Below are 26,868 nucleotides of genomic sequence, written 5' to 3' on the forward strand. Positions count from 1 at the left end.
TTGCTAATGTTCTAATATTTTAATTTTGTGTCAAAGAAATTATAAATTTGAGTAGGCTTAATAGATAAAATTTTGTATTTGAACATTCTTGGCAATCAGATGCTAATTCTGTTTCTTAATTTGTATTTGTTTTAAGATAATGCTTTTAGATGAATTTACTACTAAGCTTTTGGCATCATGTTGCAAAATGACAGATCTTCTAGAAGAGGGTATAACTGGTAAGTATTACTAATTTTCATCCTGAAAACTTTTTTATTGTGATTGAGAAGGTTTGAAGTATTAAATTATGCTTAGTAATTGTGTTTCTGAGGAATTTTTTTTTTACTCTAGCCATAACAATTAGATTTGACATTCTTTGTGAATCTTTAACCTCTTACATTTGTATTTTTTTTCCTGAACATAGACATAATATTTATAGCATTTGATTATTAGAGGAATAATTCTTTTGTTTTGTTTTTTGTTTTTTTTTTTTACATTTTAGCTTTTATTTAGTATGCCACGGCGCCAGCCCCATACATTTAGTTTTAAATAGTTAATTTGGCAACTAGAGTTTATTAGTTTAATATTAATTTTGTTTTATAGTAAATAATTTTATAATCATGTTGAATAATAAAAAATTGAATTCTAGTAATATTTTATTGAAAATATATAAATATTAGTGTGTGGTTATAAAAGAATAAGAATTATTTGGCAGTTATTTAAAGAATGTTATAGTAATTAAAAACTTTGTCCCCAGAGTTGGGCAGATCTAAGTTGGAAGCCTGCCTATTCTATTTTCTGTATGTGATTGAGCATATTACGTAACTCCTTTAGCCTCAATTTCCTCTTTGGAAAATATTGATAGCATTATTTTGAGATTTAATAAGCAATTCACGTAAGTATTTATCTAAGTATATCTTGTGGTAAATTTGCTATTACTTTAGTAGAATGTTTTTAAAAAGGACATATTTTAAATTTTATTTAATTTTCTTGTTTTTTTATTGAACTGCATGTTGATTGCATGTGCTGGTACACCTACCTACCTGAAATAACTGCTTCATCTCTTTTTCTCATGAGGGGGCAATTTGATCCAGAGTTTAGCCTCATCAGGGAAGATACATTTTCAGAATTTTTATCAAATGAAGTTAAAGAAAATGTTAGACATAATATATATAAATGTTTCCCTGTTATTATAAATGGAAAGTATAATAAAGTTGATTTAAAGTTACTTCAACTATATAAATATTTGCTTATACAAAATTACCTTTTTTTGTTAGTTGTGGAGAATATTTATAAAAACCGTGAGCCTGTCAGACAAATGAAAGCTCTTTATTTTATCTCTCCAACATCAAAGGTGAGTATTTTGAGTCTTTAAAAAAGTAAATTCTTCGATATTTTCACAATTATCGTAGTTTGCTGATGGAAAATTCAAAGTAATAAAATACCTTTTATTAGAAATATATTGCAGTAAACTAGTTTGTTTACAAAATTTCTTCTGTTTCATAAGATTGTTTTATTTGCCCTTTTTTCAATGAGAATGTATAAATGAAAAAATTTCTTTTTCCCCCATTTATGAAAGCAGAATTTAATTACATGAAATCATACTTTCTTCACATAATTTATTACCCATGCCATTCCTGTTGAACCATAATTTAGTGAAAGAATGGAAATGTAGGTAAAAGAAATAGTCTTGGATTATCCTTCATCTTAGTGACTACCCTACAGCATGTAAGTGTATATGTGTATACATATATATGGATGAATGTGTGTTTATTATGTCAAGGTAATTTCTCCAGTTTATAGTATGGATAGTTTATACTTTAGGCCAAATTTCCAGAGTCAAATAAGATATCATATTTCTTTAAGCTGTGCAATATCTGAGAGTGAATTTTCCAGCACCTCCTCTACTTATTCCTATCTGGAATGTTAGTTTGGCAATTTCAGTTTCATTTCAATTCTAACTCTAGCAGCCAGTAGTTACAATAGCAAAAAAAAAAAAAAAAACCTAGCATGGTATTTGTTATTTAGTCTTTGCTTACTGGTTGCTGGTGCAAAAAGAGGGTTTTACCGACTTTTTTTTAATCTTATCTATAATATTTCATAAAAGAAAATTAGTGATTCAAAGATAGCAAATTAAAAGGACTAATTTCATCTAGCAAATTGGTAGAGAAATTTAAAAGATGAATATATCATAATCTAGTTATTCTAGCTATCAGTGGGTAATGGAGCAGAAAATATCAAATACTGCTAATGGGAATATAGATTGATAGAAACTTTTTGGAAAATAATTTACCATTCTTTATCAAGAACCTCAAAATGTTTTGTATTTTGGAGTTTATTGCAAGGAAACAATAAAATACATTATATAATTATAATTATATTCAAATTACATTCCAAGCAATAAATAAATCCAACTGATATGAAAGACTATCTGGTCATTAAAAATGTTTCTTAGAATTTTATTAAAATTTTATTGTTTATTAAAACATTTTTATTTAAAAATGTTTGTTTTTAATGTTAGGTGACAAAAGCAGGCAGAATACGAAGTTGTGTCTGTATATTCAGTGAAAGAGCAAAGAATTCCCAGAAGATGGTTTCTGAATGTAATTCCAGCTTCCAGAGAAAGGAAGTTTATGTAGTAAATGAAGAAGGCACATATATAGCAGAATAGAGCTGCTGGAAGAGAAGGGTGACCACCTGAACAGAAGAATAGTATACATAGGGGAAATTTAATTTGGTGTAGAAAACACTTTCTGAAACTTAAAAGTGTGATTTATCAAGCAATTATTGGAAGGAGAGAATTACCACTATTGAGTTACTGACCTCAGAATGGAGTGTCTCAAAGTGGGGGGAAAAAGCTTAGAAATCATGAGGGAAAAGATAAGAGACTTGCAGGATAAATCCAGGAGACTTAATAGGAATATAGTTCTAGGAGTTTCAGAAGAAAAAAAAAGAACTAATGGAGGAGCAGTGATTCTTTGTTGTTCATTTTTGTGTCTAGATAATTGTTTACTTCCTTCCTTCAGTCCCCTCATTAAGGCACATACTGCTGACTGTACTCCCTGCTGGTCTTCCTTCTTACAGTCACCCACCATGCTCTGGGCTCTCATTCTAACCCTTGACAACTTTAGCCCCAGTGGCTCACTGTCATTCCCAGGCATAAGTCTAAATGGTTTCATTATCCATGTAGATAGATGATCCTTTCAGTTTGTTGGCTTCTCAGTTCCTCAATCTGTTATTTTCCAAGAGTCTTCATGTAGCTTTAACTTTCCTAGATCTCTTCATTGCCAATAATAGTAGCTTATTTATATTACCTTACTGCTTATTACTTTTCCACATAAGACGTTATTAGCAATCACTAGCAAGAGAACATAACATCTTTAAAAAAAGCAATTTTTAGGTTAAACATTTAGCCAGTAAGGTTTTATTTTATCATTGAAGTAAGTTGGTATTAGTTATTTTAAAAGCTAGCATATTTAAATTAGTATTTAATAAAATAGATATTAACATCTAACCTTTTTTAAGTCTGTAGATTGTTTCTTACGTGATTTTGCAAGTAAATCAGAGAACAAATATAAAGCAGCATATATATACTTCACTGACTGTAAGTCTTTTTCAAAATTATTGCCTCATTTTTTTCTATTAATTTTAAATAATCTACTTTTATTAAACTCTTCTAGTGACTTTATCCCTATCATTTATTACAATTAAGCTAGAAAGAATCTAAAATTAAAAGATTTTATCAATCCTAATTCATGTTAAGGTGATAGAAAATTAAAGGAAACCCCTTCCAGCTATTATAAAAAGATAGCTGTAGGGCAAGCGTTTTGGCCTACCAGTTAAGCTGCTGACTGGGATGCCTGCATCCCATATCTGAGCACCTGGCTATGAGTTCAGCTCCACGCTTACTCCAGCTTCCTGCTAATGGACACCCAGGAGGCAGCAGGTAATGGCTCAGGTAGTTGGGTCTCTGCCACTTCCTTGGGAGAACTAGATTGAGTTCCTAGCTCCTGGCTTTCTCTGGCTCTACTGTGGCTACTGTGGGCATTTGGGTAGTGAATCAGTACTTGGGAACTCCATGTGTATGTCTGTCTTTTGCCTCTCAAATTACAAAAAAAGAGAAAGAGTTGTTTTTGCTGGTGTAGTTGAGTGGAGGTTGATGGAAAGGGCTGTTCCTCACATCATCTGCTGGTGTACTAATGTTTTAATTTTTAATTATTTGAGAGGCAGAGACAGAACTACTTTCCACTGGTTTACTCCCCAAACGCCCCCAATAGCTAGGTCCCAAGCTGGGAGCGGGAAACTCAATCCAGATCTCCCATGTGAGTGGCAGGAACCCAATTACTTGAGCCATCACTGCTGCTTCCTAGGGCTGTATAAGCAGGAAGCTGGAATCAGGCGTCAGAGCCAGATATTAAATCAAAGCACTGTGATATGGGATACGAGTATCCTGGCCTCTGGGCCAAATGCATGCCCCCAAAAGAATTATTTTTAATCAGCTTCAATTAGTGATTTGGTAATGTTATTTAAAAAAAAAATAAAGCCCTTGCAAGGGCAGTGAAGAAAACAGCCATGTCTGACAAATAACTAAGGGGGGATCTGTCATACTTCTCTTTTATACCATATGTTCAATTAAAAAGCAGCTAAAGAATCAGAGAAATACAGAGATATATATATAATTTTATGTGATACTCTACTTAATTATACTTCAGAATAAAAATACCATTATTAGTAATATAAATTTCTAAGAACTTCTGAAGCACAATAGTTTATTAAGTCATGAATTTGGGCATGATTTTTTCTTAACAGTGTTAGCGTGCTCCATTAGAAGGTCTCTAAGGAAATATGTCTGAGTTTTTAGTGGGTATAAACGGGGAAAATGGCATTTCTGTTATAGCACTTTTGTCTTGAATATACCTGTTCTGTAAAAAAAATGTATATTCATGTAATATCTCTCTTCCCATAGTAAATTACATTGTGAGATCCAGTAATTATATATATATGAAATCAATATTCTTTTTTACTCACAAGGAATAAAGAATTAGATGGAGTTAACATGGTTTTTTTTTCCTTCCCAGTTTGCCCTGATAGTCTCTTTAACAAAATTAAGGCTTCTTGCTCCAAATCAATAAGAAGATGCAAAGAAATAAATATTTCCTTCATCCCACATGAATCCCAGGTACTTTCTATTTTACTTTTAATTTTAATTCATAATAAATTTTCAAATTTGGTTTTATGAGCCTATTTGTTAGTAAGACTTATTCTAAGGTTTTTTTAATATATATATTTGGTGAATTTTGAACCTAATCCACAAATAAACATTCTCCATGATGAAGGAAGGAATATGAGCAGTGAATTAGAATATGATATTAATTATAAAAAATAATGCTTCGGCCGGCGCCGTGGCTTAACAGGCTAATCCTCCACCTTGCGGCGCCGGCACACCAGGTTCTAGTCCCGGTCGGGGCGCTGGATTCTATCCCGGTTGCCCCTCTTCCAGGCCAGCTCTCTGCTATGGCCCGGGAAGGCAGTGGAGGATGGCCCAAGTCCTTGGGCCCTGCACCCGCATGGGACACCAGGAGAAGCACCTGGCTCCTGGCTTCGGATCAGCACGATGCGCCGGCCGCAGTGGCCATTGGAGGGTGAACCAACGGCAAAAAGGAAGACCTTTCTCTCTGTCTCTCTCTCACTGTCCACTCTGCCTGTCAAAAAAAATAAAATAATAATAATGCTTGAACTTCCAATTGTTACCAAATCCAGTATATGTCAGATTACAGCACTACTAGATAATTAAATCAAAAGATTTTTTAGCACAATAGCTACTTCATTTAATTTATGTGATTATTTGTGATATTAAAATAAATATTAATAACTATAATATTGTGTAAGGTATCATTTATTTTCATTTATAAGATGAAGATTTTTTTAAAGTTTGTTTTACATTTGGAACAATTAATAGCCCTTCAGTTATTAATATCAGTGGCGATAGTAGCAAACACTTACACACATAGTGCTGTGTGTCAGATGCTTTTAAGAGTGCTTTACATAAATGTATTCATTTAATTCAAACAATATCTCCATAAATAGGTGGTATTTATATCTTTATTTTAAAGATCAAGAAATCAGAATGGTTAAATAACTTGACCCAAGTCACAAAGCAAGTGAATTATTTAGCTTTATTGTGCTCAGTTTCCTGTGTTTAAATTCTAACACTTCATAGAATTGAAATAGTTTACTGTTTAGAACTATAAGGGCAATATTTTAAGAGCTAAAAAGAAGGAAATAGAAATCCCTATATAAGGGGTTTTTTAAATTATTTTTTGATAAATATTGGAAACCAAATTGTAAAATACTGAGATAACTGCTTGATGTTAAACTCTTTTCCAGAAGTTAACATTAGACTTATTACTTTAATATGATATGTAAGTTTAGTGTAGGGTAAAAAAAGTCTTGCTAAAATCATGTGGGATATTAGTAGTAATATGATGAATGTTACGTTTCCAAAGCATCTTGCTTCACAGAAGATACTTTTAGCCCCAGAATTTATGGAATTCTGCAATTTCTGTATTTAAGGATTTGTGTAAATACCTAACTAATTTGATGGCTCATGGAAATAATGTCTTTGCATGTTTAGAGAAATGTCATGGAGGCCGGCGCCGTGGCTTAACAGGCTAATCCCCCGCCTTGTGGCGCCGGCACACCGGGTTCTAGTCCCGGTTGGGGCGCCGGACTCTATCCCGGTTGCCCCTCTTCCAGGCCAGCTCTCTGCTGTGGCCAGGGAGTGCAGTGGAGGATGGCCCAAGTCCTTGGGCCCTGCACCCGCAAGGGAGACCAGGAGAAGCACCTGGCTCCTGGCTTCGGATCAGTGAGATGCGCCGGCCGCGGCGGCCATTGGAGGGTGAACCAACGGCAAAAAGGAAGACCTTTCTCTCTGTCTCTCTCCCTCACTATCCACTCTGCCTGTCAAAAAAAAGAGAGAAATGTCATGGAAGTTATTTCCTACCTGTGTTTGTGAAATGTGATTATGTAAGGTTTTGTCTGTTTTTTCCTATGAGAAGCTTTTTTTTTTAATTTGACTCTTTTTTTTTTTTTAAGATTTTTTATTTATCTATTTGAGAGGCAGAGTTACAGAAAGAGAAGAAGAGACAGAAAGAGAGATCTTCCATCTGCTGATTCACTCCCCAAATGGCTGAAACTGCCTGAGTGAGGCCAGTCCAAATCCAGGAGCCAGGAGCTTCTTTGGGGTCTCCCTCGCATGTTCAGGGGCCCGAGCACTTAGGCCGTCCTCTGTTGCTTTCCCAGGCTGTAGGAGAGAACTGGGTGGGAAGAGGAGCAGCCAGGACAAGAACCGGTGCCCATATGGGAGGCAGAGGCAGAGGCTTAGCCTACTATGCCACAGCGCCGGCCCCCGAGAAGTTTTTTCTATTAATTTACTTCCTTGATAAACATCTTCAGATGTCTTAATTAATTACCTTTTGGAGAAATTAAAATGAAAAGATTTTGGATTTTTCTTTGTGTGTGAAGTTATAAAGGGAATGATACTAAGTGCTTTGAGATGTGAGGTAAGTCCTATATGAACATTTTTCAAAATTGTATTCAGTGTATATTGTCTGCCAGATGCAAAGCATCTTCTGTGAAAAGATGAGCAAGCTAGAAGCCCTGTCCTCAGTTTCAGTACTGTAAGAGATACAGAATATTAAGCATCTTCAAACCAGAATCAGTTAGGATTAGTTTAAATTGCATATTACAGAAAAATCTGAATTATCAGTGGCCTAAACAATGTGGAAACTTATTTCTTGCTGATATAAAAGTAATTAAGAAGGCTATCTAAGACCCCGATGCTGCTCTACAAAATTATCAAGGGCCTAGTCTCCTTGGTGTGGCCCACATGATCCAAGATGCATGTAGAATCATTACATTTTCATCTGAAGAATCAAGGTGAAAGAGCAAGGAATTATCATGTATATCTCATTAGCTAAAATGTGGTCACATGACTGTGCCTAAGCACATGGGACACTGAGAAATGTAGTTTTTTAGCTGGGTGTGTATGGCTGTTACTCTCAAAAATTGGAGTATAATTCCTGAAATTAAAGGGTATGTGGTTTTTGAGGAGGCATCTTGCAGTCTGCCACAGGAGAGAGAGATTAATTCTTACTGGAAGACTGGGAAAATATTTGAAGAATGGATAGGATTCCATAAGGTAGTAATGAAGAGGGAATGAACATTCTAGGAGGTGAGAATGATCTGGATGCAAACATACAGAAGCAGAAAGATGCAGGGGAGCAGCAGGAATGTGGGTAACAAGGTGTGAGGTGAGATACCTAAGGCTTTATGTGGCTGGGTTGGGACTGTATTGTAGGTGTCTCTACATTCCACTAAGAAAAGTGGCAGAAAATGAGCTGCTGCAGAAAACTGGGACTTTCCTAAAGCCTTTAAGGAAAAGTAGATCCTAGAAGTCAGGGTTACTGGGGAGAGATTGGTAAAGTCAAATGTGACGGGGCCAGCACTGTGGCACAGTGGGTTAAAGCTGCCTCCTGCAGTGCCAGCATCCCTTATGGGCGCCAGTTTGAGTCCTGGCTGCTCCACTTCCAATCCAGCTCTCTGCTATGGTCTGAGAAAGCAGAAGATGATAGCCCAAGTCCTTGGGCCCCTGCACCCCTGTGGGAAATCCGGAAGAAGCTCTTGGCTCCTGGCTTTAGATTGGCCCAGCTCCGGCCGTTGCGGACGTTCGGGGAGTGAACCAGTGGATGGAAGACCTCTCTCTCTGCCTCTGCTTCTCTGTAATCTGCCTTTCAAATAAATAAATAAATAAAGCTTAATAATAATTTTTTTTTTGACAGGCAGAGTGGATAGTGAGAGAGAGAGAGACAGAGAGAAAGGTCTTCCTTTTTGCCATTGGTTCACCCTCCAATGGCCGCTGCGGCCGGCACATCTCGCTGATCCGAAGCCAGGAGCCACGTGCTTCTCCTGGTGTCCCATGCGGGTGCAGGGCCCAAGCACTTGGGCCATCCTCCACTGCCTTCCCGGGCCATAGCAGAGAGCTGGCCTGGAAGAGGGGTAACCGGGGTTGAATCCAGCGCCCCAACCAGGACTAGAACCCGGTGTGCCGGCGCCACAAGGCGGAGGATTAGCCTGTTAAGCCACGGCGCCGGCCTTAAAAATAATTTTTAAAAAAAGATGTGATATTGCCTCAAAGAGGTTAAGCTGGGTGTTTAACACATTTAGAAGTTACATGGAGAGGAAGAAGCTTGACTCACCCTTGCGATTCCATGAGTCAAAGGAATTAAAAAAAGATCTCTGTTTCACTTTCAAAGAGTTTAAGTAATGCTATCATGTATACCTTAAGGCATGTAGGAGGAAGGCTTTCATGAATAAGAGGGAGTTTGTTTGCAGTGGACCTTAGGGAGTACAAAGAAGATATCAGGACGGGTCTTGGTAGAGGAGATGGAGACAAGTTAGCTGAGGATTAGCATGAAGAAGGGATGGAAGGATATCTACATGTAAGGAGCTGGTTGTGGGTCATAACGATGGTATTCTCATTCATGTTGTTCCGTGTGCTTTGACTAGGCCTTTGCTCTGTATTCTTTACATTCAGGAACTGCAGCTGAAAGGGACATAGTCCAGGGAAGAGAGGAAAACTGGTGGAGCCATACAGTGGCTCTTACTAGGAAATGGCATGTGTCTTCTGTACACATTCCAATGACTATAGACAAGCCTGACATCAGTGGAAATACACTTTCTTGGGGAAAAGCCTTATAGAGAGGAGCATTTGAGCAAATAATATTACCTCCTGCAATGATTGAGTATGCTGTGAGAGGGTGTTGTTGTTAATTAATACAGCAACATAGTCTTCAAGCAATACAGAGATAAGCGAGTTGGCCAGAAATGAATTTCTTTCTTTTTAAATACTTTTGATTACTTACTTTTTTTTTTTTTTTTTTTTTTTTTTTGACAGGCAGAGTGGACAGTGAGAGAGAGACAGAGAGAAAGGTCTTCCTTTGCCGTTGGTTCACCCTCCAATGGCCGCCGTGGTAGCGCGCTGCGGCCGGCGCAACGCGCTATTCCGATAGCAGGAGCCAGGTGCTTCTCCTGGTCTCCCATGGGGTGCAGAGCCCAAACACTTGGGCCATCCTCCACTGCACTCCCTGGCCATAGCAGAGAGCTGGCCTGGAAGAGGGGCAACCGGGACAGGATCGGTGCCCCGACTGGGACTAGAACCCGGTGTGCCGGCGCCGCAAGGCGGAGGATTAGCCTGTTGAGCCACGGCGCCGGCCGATTACTTACTTTTTTAAAAAAAAGATTTTATTTATTTATTTGAGAGGCGGAGAGAGAGAGAAGTCTTCTATCCACTGGTTCACTCCCAAAATGGCTACAACAGCCAGGACTAGGCCAGGCTGAAGCCAGGAGCCAGGAGCTTCGTCTGGGGTCTCCCACATGGGTGCAGGAGCCCAAGGACTTGGGCCATCTTCCACTGCTTTCCCAGACACATTAGCAGAGAGCTAGAAGTGGAGAAGCCAGAACTCAAACTGGTGCCCATATGGGATGCTGGCCCTGCAGATGGTGGCTTAACCCAGGGCGCCACAGTACCAGCCCCACAACTGAATTTCAATTCATGTTCAGGTTGCTGCTGCTGGTGATGGGTTATGTTCAAGGAAATGAATGGCTATCTGTGAAAAGATAATTAAAGGAAATTTATTCACAAATTCATTACTTAACCTGTAACATTGATTACTTACCTACTTTTAATACCCAGTGTGTCATTGAAACTAAGAGGGATGTTATTATTTAGAAAACAAACAAAAGTCTTAGTTTAATGGGGAGCCCTCAACACAAAGTAGGATGCTTTTGTATCCTTCATGTAATGAAAAAATGGTAAGCCTCTAATCCAGTTCTTTTCATGTAAGTAAGTTCTTTTGTTAGTTGAATGAGTGAGTGTCTGAAGTTTTACTGTGCATGTTAGGTGCCAGCACTTTGTATCTAGGAGATGTAAAGAAGTAAAACCAACCTCCACAAACCAGACAAGCTTTATTATAAGCCAGAGAGGGATGCTGCCTCAATCGGACAGACCTGAGATGGGGAAGAAAGTGAAACAATAGGGGATTGAGTGATTCAGATAGGCACAGCTCTGGCCATTGCAGCCATTTGAGGAGTGAACCAGCAGATGAAAGATCTTTCTCTCTGTCTCTTCCTCTCTCTATGTGTTAACTCTGCCTCTCAAATAAATAACATCTTTAAAAAAAAGATTTTTAAACTGTGTTGTTGTCCCATTTTGGCTTATTCTGTTTATTTGTGCCAGGTACTAGCTTTTTATCTTAGTGTTACTACCTCAGATTCCTTCACTTATTGCACAGGTAATAAAAAGCAGATGGTGCAATCTATATGAAACAAGAATTGAAGGAGAGTAGACTAAACAGGAAAGGAGAGTAAGAAAAGAAAGCATGAAATCACAAAGACAGAAAATGAGGTTTGGTGAAGTTTTCCTGTTTCAGGAAATAGCACAGTTAGTGCAAGTATTTTTTTCTTTTAATGTCCTAAAAAATGGCTGCATTTTTATTGGTACATGTTTTTAAATCAGATCTCTAGATTGACATTGTGACTCTTTTTTGGCCTGACTTAGGTGTATACGCTTGACGTACCAGATGCATTCTATTACTGTTATAGCCCAGACCCTGGAAATGCCAGTGGAAAGGATGCCGTCATGGAAGCTATGGCCGAGCGGATAGTTACAGTGTGTGCCACCCTGGATGAAAACCCTGGAGTAAGGTATAAGAGGTAAGATGCACAACAGGGTCTGTATGTGTTATGCTTTCTATTTGCTCTCCAGTCTAGAAGCAATGCTTTATGTGTTGATTTGTTAAGTTTATTTTCCTTGTACCATGATTATGTTCTACCTGTAGATTTAAAGTTTAAAACTTCATTTGCCAATTAACTAATAGCCTCTGTTACTGAATTTCAGAGCTTAAATTTGGTAGAATTTATAGACTCAGTTTTTCACCAGGTTGAGTAATGCTTAGAGGAAATGTTTTTACTGTCATGTAGGGAATACAGTGCTTACATTTAATGTTTGTCATTTAATCTCCATCAAATTTAAATAGCCAGATTCTCAGGATACCCCTTATATATTTAAGTAGCTATAGTATCTAATCCTAGTAGCTATTCTAAACAAGTTTTTTATAGGTGAAGTTTAATTTTGGTACTATATACCTGTACTTATTTAGCTGCTCCTTTAAGTAAAGTTTACTATAAGGTACATAAATTATATGTGTATAACTTGATAATTCACTCTAAAGTGGATATACCCTTCTAACCCTACTTAGGTCAAATCCCAGAACAATAACAGCATCTAGGAGGGCCCTCCCCACAGTGATCTCTTTGACTTACTACAACCCTTTCCTCCACAGAGATAACTACTATTCACCTTCCAACATGTAGTTTCATTTTGCCCGATTTTGAACTGGTATGAGTGAAATCATATGGTTTTTAAAATTTTCATTGTTTACTTTGCTGCATATTCAATTTTGAGAGTCATCTTTGTTGTCTTATGTGGCCAGACAACTTGGGTTTTAATCTTGGCTTTGTTGTTTATTCTAAGTGTGACCCTCAGGCCTCAGCTTCCTATCTGTAAAGCACTTAGAGTATTGCATGAAGCAAGTAGAAATGGTACTAATATACTAAACTTATGCTAGGAGTCAATATTGTTACTCATTTATTTTTAAAATTATTTAATTTGAGAAGCAGGCTAGGATACCCACATCTTGTAAGAGTGCCTAGGTTTGAGTCCTGGCTCTACTCCATTTCTAGCTTCCTGCTAATAAGGCACCAGGGGAGGCAGCAGACAGTGGCTCAAGTTGTTAGGTCCCATGCAACCCACATGAGAGACCTGGATTGATTCCCACCTCCTGGCTGCAGCCAGCACAGACCTGGCTAATGTGGACATGTGGGTAGTGAATCCATGGTTAGGAGCTGTCTGTCTCTCTCTAGCTCTGTCTCTCAAATATAATGAATAAATTTTTTAAAAAAGATTATTTAATTTGATCATTGGCGTTTGTCAGCTTAGTTGGCTGAATTGTTTAATTTCAAATCCATTTTATTATTCATTTAAATTAACATTTTAAGCCGGCGCCACGGCTCACTAGGCTAATCCTCCGCCTTGCGGCGCCGGCACACCGGGTTCTAGTCCCGGTCGGGGCACCGATCCTGTCCCGGTTGCCCCTCTTCCAGGCCAGCTCTCTGCTGTGGCCAGGGAGTGCAGTGGAGGATGGCCCAAGTGCTTGGGCCCTGCACCCCATGGGAGACCAGGAGAAGCACCTGGCTTCTGCCATCGGATCAGCGTGGTGCGCCGGCCGCAGCACGCCAACCACGGCAGCCATTGGAGGGTGAACCAACGGCAAAAAGGAAGACCTTTCTCTCTGTGTCTCTCTGTCTCTCACTGTCCACTCTGCCTGTCAAAAAAAAAAAAAAAAAAGAATTAAATTAACATTTTAAATATCTATTACTGGGGCCAGCATTGTGGTGTAGTGGGTAAAGCCACCACCTGCAATGCCAGAGTCCCGGCTACTCCACTTCCGATCTAGCTCCCTGCTAATGCACCTGGGAAAGCAGTGGAAGATGGCCCAAGTCCTTGGGCCCCTGCACTCACATAGGAGACCTGGAAGAAGCTCCAGGCTCCTTGCTTCAGATCAGTCCAGCTCTGGCTTTTGCGGACATTTGGGAAGTGAGCCAGCAGATGGAAGACTCTCTCTCTCTCTCTGCCTCTACTTCTGCCTTTCTATAACTCTGCCTTTCAAATAAATAAATAAATCTTTTTAAAATCTATTACTTTAAAAATATGTAGTAAATCTCCTTAATTCAGATATTAACAAACTCTACTTACAACTTGGGTATTAGAAGCATGCTTTTACTTATAAAATTACTTCTGATTACTGTGAGCTAAGTGATTTGGCTTCTGTTCGAGTTTAGTCCCTGTTCAAGCTTCTGCCATTGGTGGTTGGATATAGTCAGGGAAAAGAGTGAACATAACAACCTTATAATTTAATAGCTCACATAGGGACCTGCTTTGAATTTTTACTTATGTTTTATTTGAAAGGCAGAGAGACAGAGATCTTCTACCTACTGGTTCACTCCCCAGTTTCCCTCAACAGCTGGCACAAGGCAAGGCCAAAGCCAGGAGCTAGGAACTCAATCTAGGTATTCCGTGTGGGTGGCAGGGAGTCAGTTACCTGAGTCATCACCCTTTTCTCCCAGGTTACTCTAGGAACCCATTCTGAGTCCTGTAATAAATAATAATCTTGGCTTTTAAAATTCTATCTGGCCTTTCACAAAAATAGTTCTTTACACTTTATAGACTTTTTTTTTAAAAAGATTTATTTTATTTATTTGAAAGAGTTACAGAGAGAGGTAGAAGACAGAGAGGTCTTCCATCTGCTGGTTCACTCCCCAATTGGCCACAACAGCCAGAGCTACGCTGATCCGAAGCCAGGAGCCAGGAGCTTCTTCCTGGTCTCCCACGTGGGTGCAGGGGCCCAAGCACTTGGGCCATCCTCCACTGCCTTCCCAGGCCACAGCAGAGAGCTAGATCGGAAGAGGAGCAGCTGGGACTAGAACCAGCGCCCATATGGGATGCCAGCACTTCAGGCTAGGGCTTTAACCCACTGTGCCACAGCGCCAGCCCCACTTTGTAAACTTTTAATATATAATTCTAACACGAAGTTACTTCCATTTGAAAATATTTTATAACAAAAAATGTAATAAATTACTCTGTAGGTCCTGCTTTGTTTAAGAATTTATTTGAGAGAGAGAGAGACAGAATCATCCGTCCACTGGATTACTCTTCAAGTGCCCACAACAGCCAGGTCTAAGCCAGGCTGCAGCCAGTATCCAGGAACTCCATCCGGTTCTCCAATGAGGGGCAGGGTCAAGTACTTGGGCTGCCATCTGCTGCCTGCCCAGGTGCATTAGCAGAAAGCTGGATTGCTAGCAGGGGAGCTGGAATTCCAGCCAGCACACCAATACAGGATGCCTGTCCCTTTGTTTTTTCATCAAGTGAAATTTTCTAGAACTGAGGGCACTTGATACACTGTTTATTTATATTTGAAAGGGAGACAGAGACAGACAAAGTGAGCTCCCATCCACTGGTTCACTCCCAAAATGCCTGAAATTAATTGTCTGGGGCTAAGCCAGGCCAAAGCTGGGAAACAGGAACCCCATCCAGGTCTCCCATGTGGGTAGCAGGAACCCAACCACGTGAGCAATCATCTGCTGCCCCTGGGGTACACACTAGCAGGAAACTGGAATGAGAGCAGAGCTGGGATTCAGTCCTAGGCACTCTACTATGGGATGGAGACACCCCGATTGGCAGCTTAGCCACCGTACCTAACACCTGCCCCTATTTATTTTTAAAGTATAAAGCCTAAGGATTCTTTAACATTTTGAAGTGTTTACCATGAGATCCCCCATTTTCAAGGTTGATGTGCTAGTTGAATAGTCTTCTCCGACTTTTTTTTTTTTTTTGGGGGTAGATTTGGAAGTTATACTAATGCCATTGATTGTGAAGTTACAATTTAGAATATAATGTTAATCATTTTATAAGACAGTAATATACAAGATTTTGTGCAGAAGACTGTATTGGAAAGTCTACTAAATGTTAGCATGTGGAGAAATCTCAGGCTACTTGTGGGAGGAATAATTGTTCAACTAATCTGGAGAGCAAGTTCAGCTAGTCTAGAGAAGTTGAAAATGTACATGCCCTATGACTCAGCAATTATACTTTTACATGTAGTACACCTAAAGAAACATATGCATCGAGATATATATATATACAAGCATGTTTGTTTCAGTGTTTACAATACTATTAAATTGAAAATGACATAAATGTCCATCTTTAGGAGAATGAATACATAGAATCCAGTATTAATCATATGATGGAATGCTGCTTCAGATAAAAAGTGAATAAATCATGTATGTGTCAGCATAGGTAAATCAATACACACGTAAATAACTGCAGTGACTGGAAGAATGCATATGAAGCTCATGATAGTGGTTGCTATGGGGATAGAAGTAGGGGAGAACTTAAGAGATGGGCCAAGGACCTCCATAGACATTTTTCAAAAGAGGAAATCCAAATGGCCAACAGGCACATGAAAAAATGTTCAGGATCACTAGCAATCAGAGAAATGCAAATCAAAACCACAATGAGGTTTCACCTAAACCCTGTTAGAATGGCTCACATTCAGAAATCTACCAACAACAGATGCTGGCAAGGATGTGGGGAAAAAGGGACACTAACCCACTGTTGGTAGGAATGCAAACTGGTAAAGCCACTGTGGAAGTCAGTCTGGAAATTCCTCAGAAACCTGAATATAACCCTACCATACAACCCAGCCATCCCACTCCTTGGAATTTACCCAAAGGAAATTAAATTGGCAAACAAAAAAGCATCTGCACCTTAATGTTTATTGCAGCTCAATTCACAATAGCTAAGACCTGGAATCAGCCTAAATGCCCATCAACAGTAAACCAGATAAAGAAATTATGGGATATGTACTCTATAGAATACTATACAGCAGTAAAAAACAATGAAATCTGGTCATTTGCAACAAATGGAGGAATCTGGAAAACATCATACTGAGTGAAATAAGCCACTCCCAAAGGAACAAATATCATATGTTCTCCCTGATTGGCGACAACTAACCGAGCACCAAAAAAAAAACCTGTTGAAGTGGAATGGACACTTTGAGAAACAGTGACTTGATCAACCTTTGCCCTGACTGTTGATGAACAACTTAATATTTTATCCCTTTTAGTATTTTTTTTGTTCTACTTAATACTATTGGTTGCACTCTGTAATTAATACACAATTATTCTTAAGTGTTGAAATTTAACTGAAAAGTGATCCCTGTTAAATATAAGAGTGGGAATAAAAGAGGGAGGAGATGTACAATTTGGGACATGCTCAAGCTGACTTGCCTCAAATGGTAGAGTTAGAAACGTGCCAGGGGATTCCAATTCAATCCCATCAAGGTGGCATGTACCAGTGCCATCTCACTAGTCCAAGTGATCAATTTCAGCTCACAATTGATCATAATGATAGGACTAAGAGTCAAAGGGATCACATAAACAAGACTAGTGTCTGCAAATACTAACTGATAGAATAAAAAAGGGAGAGAACGATCCAACATGGAAAGCGGGATACACAGCAGACTCATAGAATGGCAGATGTCCTAAATAGCACTCTGGCCTCAGAATCAGCCCTTAAGGCATTCAGATCTGGCTGAAGAGCCCATGAGAGTAATATAGGCATGGAAAGCCAAGACACTGTGGCAAAACAAACAAACAAAAAAGCCTATATGAAAATCTCTGCGAGTGAGATCCCAGTGGAAAGAATGAGTCATCAAAGAAGGAGGTACCTTTCTCTGAAGGGAGGAGAGAACTTCCACTTTGACTATGACCTTGTCTAAATAAGATCAGAGTCAGCAAACTCAAAAGGCTTCCATAGCCTTGGCAACTCATGGCAAGAGCCTAGGGAGATTAGTGACGCCATAAATAAGAGTGTCAATTTGTTAAGTCAACAACAGGAGTCACTGTGCACTACTCCTCATGTAGGATCTCTGTCCTAAATGTACTGTACATTGTGATTTAATGCTATAACTAGTACTCAAACAGTATTTTTCACTTTGTGTTTCTGTGTGGGTGCAAACTGTTGAAATCTTTACTTAGTATATGCTAAATTGATCTTCTGTATATAAAGATAATTGAAAAAGAATCTTGATGTGAATGGAAAGGGAGAGGGTCAGGAGAGGGGAGGGTTGTAGGTGAAAGGGAAGTTATGGGGGAGGGGGAAGCCATTAATCCTTAAGCTGTACTTCGGAAATTTATTTCATTAAATAAAAGTTAAAAAAAAAAAAAAGAAGTAGGGGAGAGAAGGTCAGGACTTGGAAGGAATAGTGGAAACTGCAACTTTATGTGCAATATTTTATTTCTTTTGCATTAAAAAACTGAAGGACAAATGATAAGACTTTTATTTGTAAATTCCAAATATGTTCATATTAACATTATATTTAATATAGTATTTGGAATTTTCCATGTTTATAAAAGTTTTTATAAATGCATGGTTTAAGTTTAGAATTAAACTATATGGTATTATAAAGTGTGTTCTGAAATAAATATATTTGTTTGAACTGTTTTTTACATTTCTAGTAAGCCTCTTGATAATGCCAGTAAGCTTGCACAGCTTGTTGAAAAAAAACTTGAAGACTACTACAAGATTGATGAAAAGAGCCTAATAAAGGTAATGTATAAAAGGCAAATAGTGACTGTGCATAAAGTCTGTCTTATTTATAAGCCGAAGGAACTTGTTCCTTTATTTTCCAATATTAGTTTGGGAGTCATTAACATAGATCTCCAATACTGATTGGAGAATCATTAACATAGTGTAATTTACAGGTGACTGAGTTATGAAGTCAGCACTGTGTCCAAATCCTGTTTCTGCTCTTTAATTCATAATTATTCAGATTAGGTAACTTCTCTATACCCAAGTTGTTTTTTTTTTGTTTTTTTTTTCTATAAATTGAGGACAGTAAAAGAATACCTAGTTTAAAAGTTAATGAGAGGGGCCAGCACCATGGCTCACTTGCTTAATCCTCCACCTGTGGTGTTGGCATCCCATGTGGGCGCCGGGTTCTAGTCCCGTTTGCTCCTCTTCCAGTCCAGCTCTCTGCTGTGACCTAGGAAGGCAGTGGAGGATGGCCCAAGTGCTTGGGCCCTGCACCCGCATAAGAGACCAGGAGGAAGCTCCTGGCTCCTGGCTTCGGATCGGCCCAGCGCCGGCCGTGGCGGCCATTTGGGGGGTGAACCAATGGAAGGAAGACCTTTCTCTCTGTCTCTCTCTCTCACTGTCTATAACTCTACCTGTCCAAAAAAAAAAAAGAAGTTAATGCGAGGATTAAATGAGTTAATACATGTGAAGTCCTTAAAATAATGCTTACCACTGAGTAAACAGTTATAAACATAGAAATTCCTGTTACTATCTCTGTGACCTAAAGTAGGTGACATGAAGTGTACCTTGCTAGGTTGGTATGAGGAGTAAGTGAGAGAACATACAAGTCTTTGGCACATAGAGGCTTTGAATAAGTGGTACCCGATAGAAGATAATCTAATGTGGTCAGATGCTGAGGTGGGGACAAAGGGAACACCAGCATTTGAGGTGTGCTTTAGAGAATGAAGAGCCTGAGACTGACAGGTGGTGCCAGAGGGCTGGGAAGCCATATCACAGTAGCTCTTGGATGACAAGGAAGAACTGTCAGTGTTTTAAAAGAAGTACAGGACCAGCAGACCACCAGTTACAATGCCGTGTAATAAGTGGGATGAGAGAATATGTTGAGTGTATTGAGAACCTGGGCTGGGCCTTCACTTATTCTGAACTGGAGTCTTGGAAGACGTCCTGGAGGAAGAGGCTCTTGAGGTTTTTTTTTGTTGTTTGTTTGTTTTTTTGTTTTTGTTTTTTGGGTTTTTTTTGACAGGCAGAGTTAGTGAGAGAGACAGAGAGAAAGGTTTTCCTTGTTTCGTTGGTTTACCCCCCAAATGGCCGCTGCGGCCGTCGCACTGCAATGATCTGAAACCAGGAGCCAGGTGCTTCCTCCTGGTCTCCCATGCAGGTGCAGGGCCCAAGCACTTGGGCCATCTTCCACTGTCTTCCCGGGCCACAGAAGAGAGCTGGACTGGAAGAGGAGCAACCAGGACAGAATCCGGTGCCCCAACTGGGACTAGAACCCAGGGTGCCGGCACCGCAGGCAGAGGATTAGCCAAGTGAGTCGCGGCACCAGGTGAAGCTCTTGAGTTTGAGGAGTAAATGTAATGTGGTAGAAGAGGGGGTTTATTGAATGGGTAACAGGATTCTTTGGGTAGAAGCTAGAGAAATAGGCAGAATTATGATTAAACTGCTTGGCTGTGATGAAGGATTCCAAGTTCAAGTGTATGTGAGTCACTTTTGAAGTTGCCAGTCTTTGTTCAGTGGTTTAGTGAAAGTTGTTATTCTGGTTGTAGTTAGGAAAATGGAGTGGTTTAGTACACTTAGTAAGTGGTGAATAAATGTTGAATGATGGAAGAGATATACAATCAATATATTTGCAAAAATCCCCTTAATCTTTCATAATTTTGATGGAAAAAGGTCAAAATCCATAGAATTCTCCCTGGGAATTGTATATCCTTCTAATGCTGAGAACTTTCCCTCACTTAGAGACCTGATAAAGAATTCCCTCATGATAGAAGTCTCTCCTGACTCCTTAGGGCCAGTGACACTCCCTCCTACATGCCATTATAAGCCCCAAACCTGATAGAGCACTTGCATTGCATTGTCTTCTTCCTGTTCATAGCTTTTTTAAAAAAAAGATTTATTTATTTATTTGGAAGGCAGGAGGTAGAGAGAGAGGTCTTCCATCTACTGGTTCACTCCCCAAATGGCCAAAATGGCTGGAGCTGTTCTGATCCAAAGCCAGGAGCTTCTTCCAGGTCTCCTACAAAGATGCAGGGGCCCAAGGACTTGGGCCATCTTCCACTACTTTCCCAGGCCATAGCAGAGAGCTGAATCAGAATTGTAGCAGCTGGATCTTGAACCGACACCCATATCGGATGCCAGCACTGCAGGCGGCAGCTTTACCCGCTACACCACAGCACCAGCTCCCCTATTCATAGTTTTTCAGACTCATAGCTTGTGTATATTGAGAGCTTACACCAGGTACTATGTTAAGTGTTTTGTGATATTATTATATTTAATCTTTATAACAGTCTTACAAGAGAAAGTTTCTATGATTATATTCCATTTTGCAGAGAGAATACTGATATATAAATATGTCAAACAGTTTATCCAGTGTTGTACAACAAGATCGTAGTTAAGAGTAGACGCAGATCCAGATCTGTCTGATTTTAGATGCTGTCTTCTTCACATATAATACCATACTGTCTCACATGCATTCAAATGGGTGAATGGAAAGTTTAAAACTATTTTTAAAATCTAGCCTATGTAATGTACTTCTGTCTCTTATATGTAAATAAATAGGAAATATTTGTCTGTTGAGTTATTTCTCACTGTTTTGAATAATAGTCTAAAAATTTATTACTTTTTAAAATCGAGTATGAAAGATACTGATGGGGGCCAGCACCGTGGTGCAGCAGGTTAACACCCTAGCCTAATGTGCCGGCATCCCATATGGGCGCCGGTTCAAGACCCAGCTGCTCCACTTCCAATCCAGCTCTCCACTATGGCCTGGGAAAGCGGTAGAAGATGGCCCAAGTCCTTGGACCCCTGCACCTGTGTGGGAGACCAGGAAGAAGCTCCTGGCTCCTGGTTTTGGATTGGCACAGCTCCCGCCATTGCAGCCAATTGGGGAGTGAACCATCGGATGGAAGATCTCTCTCTCTCTCTGCCTTTCCTCTTTCTGTGTAACTCTGACTTTTAAATAAATTAATTAATTTAAAAAAAAAAGAAACTGATGTTAACAATATTCCCAGCACTAATATTTACTGTTTTGTGATTAGTACTGTTTGTGAATTGATAACAAAGATTTCATTGTGTTTTATCTTCTTAGCATCAATATAATCTTTTAAAAGTATTCAGTAATTTGATTTTTATTTTACAATTTTATTTATTAATTAATTTATTTGAATGACAGAACTCTCACTTGCTGGCTCACTCCCCCTATGCCTGCAGTGATGTGGGTTGCTCCAGGCTGAAGCCAGGAGCCAGGAATTCAGTCCAGGTCTCCCATGGGGATAGAAGGGACCCAACCACTCAAGCCATCCCTGCTGCCTCCCAAGGACTCCACCAGCAGGAAGCTGGGATCTTGATTCTGAGGCACATGTCGAACTGAGGCTTCTACATGGGATGTGTGCTTCCTAACCCACATCTTAACTGATAGGCTAAATGTCTGCCCCAGTAAACTCTGCTTAAGTAGCATAATGGCCCAGATGTGGAGTGAAGCAGACTGAATCTCAGTTCCACCACTTACTCCTACCTGTGCAATTTGGGCAAATTACTAACTTTCAAGCCTTAAGCCCTCCTTTTCAAGTGGAGATAAACCCTGTCTCATAGGGTTACTATAAGACCCCGAAAAGAATATATATGTTAAGTGAAATAATATATTTTTGCTTAGCAACAAATCTAATAAAGAACTCAAGTGGTATCTACTATTTGAAATCAATTTTAGTGTTTATGGAGCTGAACTCATAAGAAGATAGATTTTAGTACAAATGTTTCTATTTGAAATTTTCAGAATATATTAAATAAAGCCTGTTAACTTAAATATGAAAGCTTTTAGTTGTGTAGTCTTTTTTTTCCCCCTATTGTTCAACTCGGATTCTCAGTTTTGTTCTGATAAAACCTAACACTCTTAAGTCACTTAACCATTTATGTTTTCAGTGGGGAGAAAGAAGAACTTGGAAGAAGTCTGTTTTTGTTTTTTAAGCTGTTTTAAAATATGCTCACACAAAGAAATTGAAATTTCTTCTGATAATTTTATCTTGTTATTCCAGGGTAAAACACATTCCCAGCTCTTAATAATTGATCGTGGCTTTGATCCTGTGTCTACTGTCCTGCATGAACTGACCTTTCAGGCAATGGCATATGATCTACTACCAATTGAGAATGATACATACAAGCAAGTATAACTTGGAGGGCATAGACCAACAGAATAGAGTATGGGTATTTGATGATGTGTGTGGCCATAATAAACCCGAATGCCCGTAACCTTTATATTCCTATAATCATAATCCTTTTTAAAATATGTTGATAATTTGACTGTTTGAGAGCTTTTCGATGTCATGTATTCTTTTTTAATCTGCAACAGAGCAACTTTTTTTTTTTTAATTTATATATTTATTTGAAAGGCAGAGCTACAGAGAGACAGAGGCACAGAGAGAAAGAGAGAGAGGGGTCTTCCATCCTCTGGTTCATTCCCCAGATGGCTGAAACGGCCAGAGCAGCGCCAATCTAAAGCCAGAAACCAGGAGCTTCTTCTAGGTCTTCCACGCTGGTACAGGAACCCAAGGACTTAGGCCATCTTCTACTGCTTTCCCAGGCCATAGCAGAGAGCTGGATAGGAAGTGGAGCAGCTGGGTCTTGAACCGGCGCCCATTTGGGATGGCAGCGCTTCAGGCCAGGGCATTAACCTGCTGCACCACAGTGCCGTTCCCCAGAGAAACATTTAAACAGGTAGAATTTGGACTTTATTAAGAGTATATATTGATTTATTTATTTGAAAGGTGGAGTTACAGAGTGGGATAAGCAGAGGCAGAGAGAGAGAGAGATCTTCCATCTACTGGTCCACTCCCCAAATGGCTACAACACCAGGGCTGAGCCATGTGCTTCATCAGTGTCTCTCATGTGGATGCAGGGTCCCAAGCACTTGGACCATTTTCTACTGCTTTCCCAGGCACATAAGCGTGGAGCTGGATCAGAAGTGGAACAGCCAGGACTTGAACCAGAGTCCATATGGGATGCCAGCACTGCAGGTGGTAGCTTAACCCACTATACCATAGTGCTGTCCCCAAATTAAAAAATTAAATGAAAAATAAAATAGCTGGGGCCGGCGCTGTGGAATAGCAGGTAAAGCCACTGCGTGTAGTGCTGGTATCCCATATGAGCACTGATTCTAGTCCCAGCTGCTCCACTTCCAGTCCAGCTCTCTGCTATGGCCTGGGAAAGCAGCAGAAAATGGTCCAAGTGCTTGGGACCCTGCATCCACATGGGAGACCTGGAAGAGGCTCCTGGCTCCTGGCTTCAGATTGGCACAGCTCTGGCCGTTGCAGCCACTTGGGTAGTGATCCAGCAGATGGAAGACTTCTCTCTCTCTCTCTCTCTCTGCCTCTGCCTCTGCCTCTGCCTCTGCCTCTCTGTAACTCTGCTTTTCAAATAAATAAATATTTAAAATAAAATAGCTTTTCTATCAAGGTTTGTATATCATTTATGGGTGTGTGTGTGTATAAATATGTATGTATAAATATGTATACATACATATTTGATGATCTCTAAATGCAAATTGACTTTCACCTGAAATTTATTGCTTGAGTACAGTAGTGAAAATGAAAAACAGTTTCTGAAACTTTAGTAGCTTTTATATTAAAAAGATACAAAACACTTGTGGTAATTAAGATGCTTAGTTTTTTTAAAATATTTATTATTTATTTGAAAGGGGGAGTTACAGGGAGAGATTGAGAGAGGGAGAGATAGAGACAAAGAGGGATGTTCATCTGCTGGTTCACTCCCCAGATGGCCGCAACAGCTGGAGCCTGGACCATCTGAAACCAGGAGCCTGGAGCTTCTTCCTGGTACCATCTTTTGCTGCTTTCCCAGGCTCATTAACAGGGAGGTAGATCAGAAGTGCAGCAGCTGAATCTTCAGCTGGTGCCTGTATTAGTTGCCTGTATCCCAGGTACTGGCTTAACTTGCTTTGCCAGCCCCTGGGCCCTGAATTTAATCCAGCTCCCCTTTGTGGATAGCACGAACACAATTATTTGAGCCATCATCACTCCTAGGGTCTGCATTGGCAACGAGCTAGAATGAAGAGCTAAAGGAGCTGGGAATCAAACCCAGACACTCCAACGTGAGACCCAGGTTACCTAGAGGCATGTTAAACTATGAGGCCAAATGCCTACCCCAAAGTGTCATTTGTTGAAAGTAAGGAAGAGGGGCCGGTGCTGTGGCCTAGTAGGCTAAGCCTCCGCCTGCGACGCTGGCATCCTAGATGGGCACCAGTTCGTGTCCCAGCTAATCCTCTGCTTATGGCCTGGGAAAGCAGCAGAGGATGGCCCAAGTACTTGGGCTCCTTGCACCCATGTGGGAGGCCTGGAGGAAGCCTGGTTCCTGGCTTCATATCAGCTCAGCTTTGGCTGTTGTGACCATTTAGGGAGTGACCCAGTGGAGGGAAGACCTCTCCCTGTATCTCCCTCTCTCTGTCTGTAACTCTGCCTCTCAAATAAATAAATAATAAAGTAAGTAAGGGAGAGACTGGCTGGACTGGAACTGGGAGCTAGGGATGCTACCTAGGTCTTCCACATGAGTGGTAGGAAACAAATCGCTTCAACCATCACTGTTGCCTCCCTTGGTCCACATTGACAGGGGACTAGAGTAAGGAGCTGGAGCCAGGAACTGATCCCCCACACTCCAATGTGGGATGAAGGCATCTTAACTACTCAGCTTAACATCTGCTCTCAAAGTAGTATTTTTAGCAGTTAAAATACAAATTGTTAATGTATTCAGTCTAATTTTAAAAGTTGATGGTGGGCCTGGTGCCATGCTCTCGGTTAATCCTCCGCCTGCAGCGCCAGCATCCCATGTGGGCACCGGCTTCTAGTCCCGGTTGCTCCTCTTCCAGTCCCTCTCTCTGCTGTGGCCCAGGAGGGCAGTGGAGGATGGCCCAAGTGCTTGGGCCCCTGTACTTGCATGGGAGACCAGGAAGAAGCACCTGGCTCCTGGCTTCGGATCAGTGCAGCACTGGCCGTGGCAGCCATTTGGGGATACCCTTCTCTCTGTCTCTCTCTCTCACTGTCTATAACTCTACCTGTCAAATAAAAAAAAAAAAAAAAAAAAAAAAAAGTTGATGGTAGCAGCTGGTGCTGTGGCATAATAAGCTAAGCCTCTGCTTGTGGCACCAGCAAGCCAGTATGGCTGGACCACATGATCTTACACTTGAAAAATGATGGAAGAGGTATACAATCAATTTGCCTCTCAAATACATAAATATAAATCTTTTAAAAAAAGTTTATTTTAAGACATTGAATTTTTACTTCGTAAGAGACTATTTTGTTGAGCTGTAACAACTAAATCTAACATTTGGAAGTAAAAGTGTCTTGCTAGGCATAGTACCTTTGGCTTTTTTTTTTTTTTTTTTTTAATATTTATTTATTTGGAAGATAGAGTGACTTTGGGGGAGGGAGGAGTTTGAGATCTTCCATCCACTGGTTCACTTCCTAAATGGCCACAACAGCCAGGTCTGGGTCAGGCTGAAGCTAAGAGCCAGGAGCTCCATCCTGTCTGCCACATGGGTTGCAGGGTAGTGGCAGGAGCCCAAGTATTTGGGCCATCTTCCGCTGCCTTCTCAGGTGCTTTAGCAGGGCTGGATCAGAAGTTGAGCAGCCAGGACCCAAACCAACACTCAATTTGGGATGCCTGCATCAGCAGCTTAACCCCCCATGACACAACACTGAGCCCAGCATATAAAGCTTTCCCCTAAATAATTGAGTATATAGACTTTTTAGTTTCTTGAAGTATGTCTTAAAATTAACTGTTTAAGGTCTGGTGCTGTGGCGAACTAGGTTAATCCTCCACCTGAGGTGCCGGCATCCCATATGGGTGCCAGGTCCTAGTCCTGGCTGCTTCTCTTCAGATCCAGCTCTCTGCTTGCGGCATGAGAAATCAGTGGAAAATGGCCCAAGTTCTGGGGCCCCTGTACCCACCTGGGAGACCCAGAAGAATCTCCTGGCTTCTGATCGGCCCAGCTCCAGCCCTTGTGGCCATTTGGGGAGTGAACCAGTGGATAGAAGACCTTTCTGTCTGTCTCTCCCTCTCACTGTCTGCAACTCTACCTCTCATTTAAATAAATAAAATCTTTTTAAAAAACTATTAACTGTTTGTAAAAATGATTCTTCTTTTAAGGGAAAAAAATCCAAAATTTGCATGCTTCTCTCTTATAGATATAAAACAGATGGAAAAGAAAAGGAGGCAGTCCTTGAAGAAGAAGATGACCTCTGGGTCAGAATTCGACATCGGCATATAGCAGTTGTGTTAGAGTATGTGGAACCCATTTAAATTTTATTCTGTATGTTCTAGATGCTAAATAAGTGGTAGTATATTTTGAAACCTTAAAATAGTCTGTAAAGAATTACTCCTTAGAAGTTTTA

At 40.1% G+C, this 26,868-nt stretch overlaps 1 protein-coding gene across 1 annotated transcript in view; it reads left to right on the plus strand.

Moving 5' to 3' along the window:
- STXBP3 (syntaxin binding protein 3) overlaps positions 1–26,868 on the plus strand; it is a 67,882-nt gene that overhangs the window by 20,776 nt on the left and 20,238 nt on the right. Inside the window, exons 3-10 of the mRNA XM_062191877.1 lie at positions 137–218; positions 1,257–1,333; positions 3,505–3,583; positions 5,058–5,158; positions 11,597–11,751; positions 18,175–18,265; positions 22,504–22,628; positions 26,662–26,757. Of these exons, the coding sequence (XP_062047861.1) occupies positions 137–218; positions 1,257–1,333; positions 3,505–3,583; positions 5,058–5,158; positions 11,597–11,751; positions 18,175–18,265; positions 22,504–22,628; positions 26,662–26,757 (806 nt within the window). The remainder of the gene's footprint in view (positions 1–136; positions 219–1,256; positions 1,334–3,504; positions 3,584–5,057; positions 5,159–11,596; positions 11,752–18,174; positions 18,266–22,503; positions 22,629–26,661; positions 26,758–26,868) is intronic.

Source organism: Lepus europaeus, chromosome 5 (genome assembly GCF_033115175.1).
Source record: "Lepus europaeus isolate LE1 chromosome 5, mLepTim1.pri, whole genome shotgun sequence".
Taxonomy (NCBI): Eukaryota; Metazoa; Chordata; class Mammalia; order Lagomorpha; family Leporidae; genus Lepus; species Lepus europaeus.